Source organism: Egretta garzetta, unplaced genomic scaffold (assembly GCF_000687185.1).
Source record: "Egretta garzetta isolate BGI_Z169 unplaced genomic scaffold, ASM68718v1 scaffold29, whole genome shotgun sequence".
Classification (NCBI taxonomy): Eukaryota; Metazoa; Chordata; class Aves; order Pelecaniformes; family Ardeidae; genus Egretta; species Egretta garzetta.
This window is the reverse complement of record NW_009260796.1, coordinates 1,990,354-2,000,279: the sequence shown is the minus strand read 5'-3', so window position 1 is coordinate 2,000,279 and position 9,926 is coordinate 1,990,354. Positions and strand designations below refer to the sequence as shown.

Genomic DNA, 9,926 nt, shown 5'->3' with positions numbered 1-9,926 from the left:
TTTTATATCAAGTCTTTCCATTGCTGAGTTGTCATGCATAAAGTTAATTACATTGTGGATCTGTTTAGCATAGTTATCGCAATAAAGGTGATACCTGAATTGGACTCACTGTAAAAATGTGATGGATTTACTATACCAATAGTTTGCCATAGACGAAGGCCTCTTAGATAAGTGTATACATGTTTTGTTGACTTCTGAGCATGGTATGTTAAGAAGGCTGCTGTGGCCAGACAACATAACAGCACTGAAAGCCAGGTGGAAATTTTGTGAGTACCTTCTGAAGAAGTGACTGCCGAAAATTCTGTGATTCTGTGAAAAGAAAGAGCAGAGATGCATAGGATAGGGAGCATGGCGTTGAAATGTGTTGGAAGGAAAGCAAAGTCTGGCTTAAATGATTCCACATCTGGCAGAATAGTGGAAACCATTAATAAGTTGTAATATCTTTGCATTTGCCTGAGCTCATGAAGAGAGAGAAGCTGGCTTATGATTATGCATTGAAAACAATCATGCAGATCACATCCCTTGGCTTGCTGGAAGGGTGGTATGTTGGGTTTTTTCCAGGTAAAAAAGATTTCAGACAACCAAATATGAAAGTGTCATGAATCTTAACTGCTTATTTCAATCTCCTTTTATAGGCAGATGGACCTTTGAAAAAAAAAAAACGTAGCTGTAAGTTGGCAGCAGAAAGCTTGACTGTGTGAAGCAGAAAGCTTGACTGTGTGGGTTTTTTGAATATGCGTAATTCTGTATCCAAGCTCAGTCAGGAAAGCTAGGGGACAGATGCCAGCAACATTTTATCCTAGAAAGGGAAAAAAAAAAAAACAACCAAAAAAGTGTGTGGGATGTTGAGGATTTTTTCCTTGAACTGCATGATGTAGAAATGAGGACTGTAGAGCCCAGAAAGGACTTGCCTTCAAACTGAACAAAGCAACGCAGCCAGATGTTTGCAGGTATTTTGAAAATGGCTGTTGCAGTCATTGTCATGCTTTGCAAATAACCAGAGGTCTGAAATGGCTACACTGAGGTGGATTTTTCCCAAGCATGACAAACCCAGGGAGAGTTTACAGGGGTGCTGGTGTGCAAGAGCTGCTTGTGAGATAGCTTTGGGCTATAAAGGACAATTCTTTAATTATATAGGGAAAAATCTTTTGGGAAAGAAGAGTAAAGGGCTTGGGGGTGACCTGAAGAAAAGCAAAGCAGTAGAAGTCAGTTGGCTGAGAGAGAATGGGCAACATGTATTTGTGATAAAAAGCGTATCATTCAGTTTGTGATTCAAAACTGAAATTTTCTTTAGTCGAGTAGTTAAAGTGAGATGATGCAGACACATAAGAGAACTGAACATATTTTCCGTATAAAGTAGACTCTCATAGGTAGAAATATGGGTTTAACTCTTAATATAGCTTAAACACTTGAAAGACTGGAAAGCTTTGTGGGCCGTTTGCTTGAAAACTGTTTAAGCACGCTTTGAAGCATTGAGATCAGCAGGCATAGGTCTGCCTACTTAGGGCAGGGGAACTTGAGATACCAGAGAGCAACTGCAAAAAGGTAGGCAGAAAGTTGCTGGTCTTTTGTTACAAAAGATCAGGACTGTTCTCTGAAAATAATTAAGATACCTACTAGGTATGTATATAACCTTTCCAACATGGAAAGAAGCCAAGATGACCTCTTACATGCTTGCTACTAATGATGGAATTTTTCTTTTGCTTGGAATCCTTCTGTTATCTCAAATTATAGACTGTTATCCTTACTGCTATTTGATTTTAAAAATATATACTTGGATGGCTAAAAATACTGCCGCTTCAAAGCAAGGAAGAGATGCATCAGTTTCCAGCCTTTCTTAATTCAAACCTTTCCTGGTATTCCTAATTTACCCATAAAACTTTGCCTTCAGAGGGAGTTTGGTTTTAGTCAGGTGAGCAGATTTATGTGCCAGTCAACCCTGGTGCGCTCCTAATGAAACTGCATGTCCCAGAAGGCTGAGAAGGCAGTGGGATGAGTGAATCCTGTCTGCCAGGGGGATACGGGATGTAAATTTGAGCCTCAAGGTTACAGTACCAGCATAAATATAGCTACTGAGCAGCATAACAGATCCCTTTCACACACAGTGACTGAAGTTCTAGCAGGCATAAAGTCAGTGTTTTTATTCATTCCCATTTATATATCTTGGGTATTTTTAAAGGATGATGCTTCTGTGATTTATTTAACTTTCTTTGGAAGTTCAGTTGTGTAAACCTGGGGCCTGAGTAGGGCTTCATGCAGATGTGCAGTTGACACTATATAATTGACTTTCAAGATAGAGGCCCCTGGAGTGAGGGGCAGTGACTTATGTGAATGTAGGACATTCTGCTCATGCAAACAGCTAAGTCTGTGAGTTCTAAGCATTATGGATATAAAAATAGTTGCCCAAGAAAAGTTAACCTTCTGAGGAACTCTGCTCTTCTGAGGGCCTTTTAAAGCTGACTCTGCCATTGTACTGATGACAGTGACAGGCCTCTGAAAACCAGAAACTACATGAATTACCCTAATGGGGGATTATGCTCCTGCTTAGGAATCTATTTAATGGTCACTGATCTTTATATTTGCAAACAGAAAGAATCTTATTTTAATGATATGGTAATAACTTAACTTGTGCTGGTCATTTGCTCAAAAACATGACTTTACTTAACTCAAGCGACTTCAGATACACACAGAATGGAATTTTACACATGTTGGACAGAAATAAGAGAATCAAGCCACGACCAGAAAGATTCCAGAACTGCAAAGATATTTTTGACTTGATCCTAACATGTGAAGAAAGAGTCTATGATCAAGTAGTAGAAGGTAAGGACCTTGAACTGATAAACCAAGTTACCTTTGAGTGCTTTTTTTTCCCCTCCCCCCTGAAGTCCTTCACAAATCTGGAAACGCCTCTGTCTCCTCTGACTAGTGCTGCTGGAACACCAGCAGGGACAAGAGCTCGCATTGACATAGAGTTTATGGACCAGAGAAGTGATGGCTGAATATTTATTGCTAAAAGATGCTTGTGTTGGCAGCTACACAGAATGTGTCTGTTTAGCAATTTTAAGGGCTGACACAAGGAAATAGCAAGCATTTGGAGAAATTGGAGAAATTTGGAGAAAAAAAATACTCATGGATCTAGAAAACTAGCAAGTTGCATGTCATGAGCATTTTTCCCCCTTGGGTTGATGGAGAAACAAAGTCTTAAGCTGTCTTCCTTATGCTACTTCCCTTCCCTTTGCAGAAGACTTCCTGTGACCTACCAAGCAGTTTATCTGCAATAAATACCTCCTGTACAGGTGGAGAAACTGTTCTTGAGCATGGTTAACACTCATGCTACGGCTTTGCTCTTGAGTGAGTCAGTGAGATGCCAGAAGAATCTCAGTTGGGGATGGGTTCTGCATCAACACAATGCAGCAGGCTTGATGTGGACTCACTGAAAGTCGTGGGGTTTGAGCAATGACTCAGCTGCTGGGCCGAGAACCCTGCCTATCCCTGGAAATGCTAGGTACAGGCTTATCTGAGGCTTAAGGTGTTTCCTTTATGTTGAAAGACCAACCAGCTGAATTAGTATATCACACACAATTTAAAAGGCTGTTGCCTCGCCTTTTCAGTCCTTGGTGGTCATGTCACAAGTAATACAGAGCACGATACATTTGGGCTTCTGCAAGCTGCGCAATTAGCGTTCTGAATCTTTCAGTGAAATGTTTGAAATGTAGTGGTAAGTTCTGAGAGCAGCTGCCCTGGTACTTGAATGGATCTTCAGCAAATTTAGCACCTCGCATAGAAAGCAGCTTTCACTCTGATGTTTTAGGTGGGCTTCTGAGGAAGGGAGCTGAAGAGCCAACCCCTTGCTAATTTTCCAGTTGTGCATCTCTTGTAACTTCAGGGTAATGCTCATCATAATTAACCAATGAAAGGAAGAAGGCTTGAGTGCCACCAAATAGTTCTAGATGTGAAAGCTGAAATTTTAAAATGGAGGCCTCAACAGGTTTGCCAAAATGAAGTTGTGGAATGGGGTTAAGAGAAAACAACTCGTAGGTTGAAAACTGTGTGTGTAATAGGAAGGCTATGTTAGAGATGCATAGCAATACGTGGGTGGATTAGTAGGAAAAGGGCATTTTATTTTCCCCCTTCACCCCCTGTTAATAAGTGGAACACATTAAAGCTAGAATTTTCTAATGTGATTATCAGTGCTTAACTTGTAGGAGTTCACCTTGCAGTTTAATTTTCAGAGTGCTGGATGTACAGTGCTTTTTTTTTTAAAAATGGGCAATTAAAACTCCCTGTATGAGGAAGCCCAAAATCATTCTGGACTTTTGAGAATCTTGATCTTGGTCTTTAAAGACGGTCAGAGTAAGGTGAGCAGTAACTTTTCTTGACCAGGGCAAATAAACTGTCATGACCCTTCCACATAACTGAATTCTTTTGTTTCCAAAATCTCTCTCTCTCTCATTTTTGAAATAGGACGGACTATTGTTTAAGCAGTGTTAAATAAACAATTTCCTAAAATCAGGCTTGGAGAAGGCAGAGGTGGACAATGCCTGTGTATTTTTAAAAATCCTATGAATACTCTGTGTAAAATATGATACCATTCCACCCAAAGTTTTGCTGTTGTGTGTGTTTTGTTTTCAATTAGATTTAAATTCCAGAGAACAGGAGACATGTCAGCCAGTACATGTGATCAATGTGGACATTCAGGATAACCATGAGGAGGCAACCCTGGGTGCTTTCCTTATCTGTGAGCTCTGCCAGTGTGTAAGTAGAGAGGGCTCATTGCCTGTGGGTACCCTGGACCCAGCTGACTGCCCAGGGGTTGGGGTTTGCTTTGTACTCCTTCAAGGTGCTGCATATTGCAAAAGTTGTTTAAGTAAAATCCATGTCAGGAGACGTTAGGTTTCCAAATGCTTGTGGTTATTTTTGGAGCTGTTGTGCAAACAGATGAATTGCAACTGCATTCATGTTTTCCAAAGTGGTCTCCCCGTCTGTGCATTCAAAACCAATGCATTGACAGCTTACGTGCAAAGCACCACCCATAACCACTGCACGTGTTGAGCCCATACGCAAACCACTGTTGATCGCAAAAACGTCCATTTAAAAGTTGTAATATGTGGGATTTAAATATCAGAGTTGCATTCTGGATCACGAAAAACATCCTGTATAGGTGTATTTCATAGTACCACCCTGTTGTGTGTCTGATGTGGAAGAAAGAACTGGTGCCTTCTGTTGTTCATATTCAGAGGCCCTAGCCCTTGAAGTAAGACTGAAATAAGCTGCACTTAAACCAGTCAGTGTTACTGTCAAGAGAACACAGAAAGGTTCTGTGTCCTTTTACAGTGTGCAAGTCGATGAGTTTACCTATTCCAGTGTGGCAACAGGCTTTCTTTTTTACTCTAGCCTGTGTGATCTATTCTGGTCTTAAATCCTTTCCAGATTCGAAAAGCCTAAGAGGGTTCAAGGACTTGAAATTTTAGCCATCTGTTCAGTGTGCTTGTAGCTATTCTGAAGCTTCCATTTGTTACCTAGTGAGGATGGATGTTGCCTACTCAACAAAGTACTAGTTAAGTGCCAGTTCAGTGGGTTGGAGAAGGAAGGATATGCAGATAAACATGATGCGGAATATATATACATTTGGGAATGCTGGGAGTCTCAATAAAGCACCCAGCGCTGTGCTATTTGGTACAGCCTGCTGGTTTAGATTTTGCAGTAAGCCAAAAGCATGGAATTATTACAGTTTTCTAAACTGCATCATATCCTTGGAGTCCGGTTGCTTAGTATTTTTTTTCTCTTCTAGATACAGCACACAGAAGACATGGAAAATGAAATAGATGAGCTGTTACAGGAATTTGAAGAGAAAAGTGGAAGGACTTTTCTTCATACTGTCTGCTTTTATTAAAGCACATCTGTCTCCTAGGCCTTACTACAGATGAGGGAAGCATGTGTTCAAAGTTCTGATTATACTGTATTTTCCTGGGAAATGAATATTGATTTTTTTGTTTGTTTGTTTAAAAACTCCTTTTCAGTGTCTTTTTGTTTTGTTTCAGGTATTCTGTCACAGGTAGGCAGAGATACTGGTTGGGGTTGTACATATGAGATGATTAAAAGTATACACAAAGGCCACCTATTTAAAAATTAAAATCAAGATTTTCTTTAAATCCTACTTTAATTATTACAAGTAGGTCTTTAATTATAAAGAGAATGTTTCTTGAATATAAGTTTATAATGTATTTTTCCAGCTTACAAATTTATTTTATTTCAGTTGCGCTTTTTTTTATTTTAATGTGACAGAATGGCTGAACTACGTGAGGATATGAATGGAACAATGAAAAACGAGTATCTGTATATTATTAGATATAAGGTTGGAAGCATCCAATAAAAACAAAAAACCTGTAAGTTTGTCTGTTTTCAAAATAGAAGCTAAGCAAGTGTGACTGTGCTCTGTGAGGTAAAACACAAAGGACGTGAAGTAGCACAAGAGGATAGTAACAGCCAGAAGATCTTGATAAGAATCAAAAGACCTGAACTGCGTCCCTTGTTGAGAGAGGCTGCGTATTTGGGCAGCTCATCGTGAGTTTTGATCCCGTCTTGAACTAAGGTGAACTTCTTTCTCTGCATGGATTAGGGCACTGCCAAGAAATCTTTTGGGGTCTCAACTGCTTGTCACAGCTCAAAATCCAGAAACTCAGTATGTGTATACAAACAGAGCAAAAGCTTGGACTTCTCTTTGTTCAAACTGATAAAAGTTACGAGTTAAACCAGATTATTAGACATTCAAAATGGGAATGGTAAAGCGCTGCTGCTTACAGGCAAAAGATCATCTTAAAAGTTGTTTTGTTAAAGGAACCTGTAAAGGATTTGGAGCAAATGAGGTCTGTGTGCTCTTTAATACTTGGATATGTGAGGACAACTTTGCAAAACGTAATGTTAAAAGTGAAATAGCATGAAATGGGGTTTCAGCTCCTGGCTTCTCTCTCACATTCCATCACTGACCTCTGACAGCTCACCTGGATCATCTAATTTTTCATAACTTTAATCTTTTTGCACCTGCTAAGTACTTTCTCTTGATGTAGGGCAATGTTACCCATCCATGCAGACAACTTCGGCTGTGTCTGTAGTCAGTCCTATGGGAACGCTACTTCTTTCCGTGAACACACTCGCATATATTAAAAGGCATCTGCTCCACACCTCAAAACTGCAAGTCCGTATCTGAAAATACTTCTTTGCAGTTGCAAATCTTGCAGTCTGTTGAGTCAGGCCCCTCTCTCTGCTCCTCAGATTTGGGGGTTGGCTGGGGTTTCAGCTGCCTTGTGGGAAAATGTAGACCTCTGCCAGCTCAGTCTGTGTCCTGGAAGGTGTCCAAATGGGTCACTGCATCATGCTCCGGTCCTGGGAATGTTTAATATCCCTGAGTTACCTGTGCTGATTTTCTTGTCTGTTAAAAATACTTAAAGCAAAAATTTGGTGGATAATGAATAAATAGGTCGGAACAACTAGGGGATGGGGAGTTCCAGCAGCAGTTGTGGTAAGGTTTGCGGAGTGTATGTTTGCTGATTGGTTTGTCCTGTCCCACTTGGTTTCTGGAGACTCTGTATTTGAAGGATTTCACTCAGCCTCCTCTGCTTCTGCTCATTTGTCTGCCTGATACCATCGCTTGTTACCATGGGGATATTTACAGCCAAAGGAAGATGATTCTGTAAGGACTGAACTGCTTTAGTTGATCTCTTTAAAAAGGCATTTCAAACAAGCATGGTACTGAGCATTTTGAGCAGGGTTTTCCTTCCCTATACAGTGTCAGTACCGTGGCAAGGTGAAACTCGGAGAGTGTTTGAAAATGTTTTCCACTTTCAACTTAATTCATCCTAAACAGAGCTCTTTGTTGTTATTTTACAGAAAGGCAGTAAAAACCCAAACAGGATGTTTCAGCCCGTGTTTTGTGCCTATGTGGAGACGTACAGAAGCATCCTTTTTATTACATAAAGGTTACACTTTTCATGTGCATAATTGGCAGAGAATTCTGGTTGCTGTCGTGTTGAGTATGGATTCATTAACAGAACTTCAGTTCACTGCACCTCTCCAGCTGAAATGGTCTAAACCCATGACATAGTGTACAGGACGTCACAGAATTGTTCTTTCCATCCTGAACATTCTGTTCATAAGCCAAAGCAACACTGGGAGCTGGTCATTTGTCATTTGTTTATTTTCCAGTGCGTGGAAGGATGTTTGACTGCATGGATGACTGACCCGGGTGGACAGGCAAGTATTCTGAGTGATCCACGGTCCAGTTCGAAGTATTCACATTTCTGTGAGCAAAACTGGTTCATCAGCTAAAGCTGTTCTTGCTCTGACACGTTACCTCTCATTTAACCTACAGGTTAGTGAAAAATGTATGCATTTATGTAGCTACTTTGTCCCCGTATGCATTGAAATCCAGAATGAAGCTCGGTTTATACAGGAATTTTATGGGGTCCTAGTCTTGTTTGAGAGAGACACATATTTATACGCACAAATACATATGTAGGTATAAAATAAGCTTAGGCTAAACTCAAGGTCAAAGTTATTTTATGTGTCCAAAAAAAATTTCGAGAAACATTGGTTTAAAGGAAATGGGAAAAATAATGTATTTTTCCTTTAAGAGTGGGGCGGCACGTATATGCTGATGGTGTGCTCCTCCCTGCCTTGTAGATGCAGTGGTGCTCCCCTTGATGAGTACCAGTGCCAAAAGAGGGGCCCTTTCTTTTTAAGTCCTGTAGTTGGCCGCCTTCCTGGCTAATGAAGGAAAGCAATGAAGGGTTAACACCTCGTGAATACAGACTGCGAGTATTCGGGATTGGGCTGCGATGGGAGAAATCTGCTGTAAATGAGAGTTTTCAGCTATCTGGGCTGTTCTCCCAGTTTCCATAAGGCCAGCAGAGATGGCTTTAAAACGCAGATTCCTCCCAGAGGTGTCCCTGTACACCCCCCCCACTTTCTAAATGCAGTGATTATGGTTTGTCAGTGTTTCTCTCACTTTTTGACTTTCTATGAAAGGCCATATTGATTAAAGAGTGGTATCTGTTGAAGTGCGTTGGTACGATTTTGCTCTCTCGCTGCCACGAAGTTGATGCTGCTTCCTGTGTGGGCAGATCTTCGCCAAGAACTTCTCGAGGTTTCCATCTCTCGCGTCTCAGCCCGCTGCAGATCCTATCTATGAGGCACAGAGCAGCAGAGCCCTCTTCGCTCTAGTTTGCAGTCTGCTTTTCTCTCACACAAGTCACTTCTGATTTTGTGCCTGTTTTCGGTGTTTCTTGTCTTGCATAAGGCCTTCAAAACATTCGTGAACGTTCTTTCTGTCAGAGACATCAGCACATCTTCCGACTGGTGATGAAAGAGCGATGCCTTTTCTCCCCTCTGCACTGCTGGTGTCTTGTCCCCAAAGTTCTCTGCTTGCTGGCTTCCTTCGCTTGCCTGTGAAGCTCAGTGCACACAGTAATGCAGATAACGCAACCGGAGTGCGTACGGTGGAAAAGAGCATTCTTCCCTAGGTTTCAATATTGCTGGATCTGACTGCAAAGATCGATGATCCGAGCTGGATTTCCCCAATGCAGCAGCGCGGTGAATTTGTTGCTAGGCAGATTATCCAGCTTCAACTTCTCTTCCTCATACGTGGGGGAGCTTAGGAGAAGGTATCAATAAAGGCAAACACAAACGGTTGTACCAGCACAGGAACTGTGAAAAGAACAGGGGAACAAAAAAGTCACTGGAGTAGAGGGAGGGTATAGGACAGCAGAGTGGGTTCTTATGGAAGAAAAAAAATTAAAAAGCAAAAAAAGGAGAGAATTGCTGTCTCTGGTTTTTTGTTAGACTCTTCTATAAATTCTGACTTGGGTGAGCACTGCAGAATGCCAGCTGAGGTCTGTGCTCCCTTCAAGCGGAAGGCAGAGGGAGTCAGC

The 9,926-nt window shown here is 41.2% G+C and overlaps 1 protein-coding gene across 1 annotated transcript; it reads left to right on the top strand.

The window, feature by feature from the left end:
• The first annotated feature begins 6 nt into the window (after window positions 1-6).
• On the top strand, window positions 7-6,899 carry SSU72 (SSU72 homolog, RNA polymerase II CTD phosphatase). The gene is made up of 3 exons (XM_009646778.2): window positions 7-2,820; window positions 4,637-4,755; window positions 5,792-6,899. Exons 1-3 carry the CDS (start codon window positions 2,652-2,654, stop codon window positions 5,891-5,893), a joined length of 390 nt encoding a protein of 129 aa, XP_009645073.2. The 5' UTR covers window positions 7-2,651; the 3' UTR covers window positions 5,894-6,899.
• The last annotated feature ends 3,027 nt before the right edge of the window (window positions 6,900-9,926 follow it).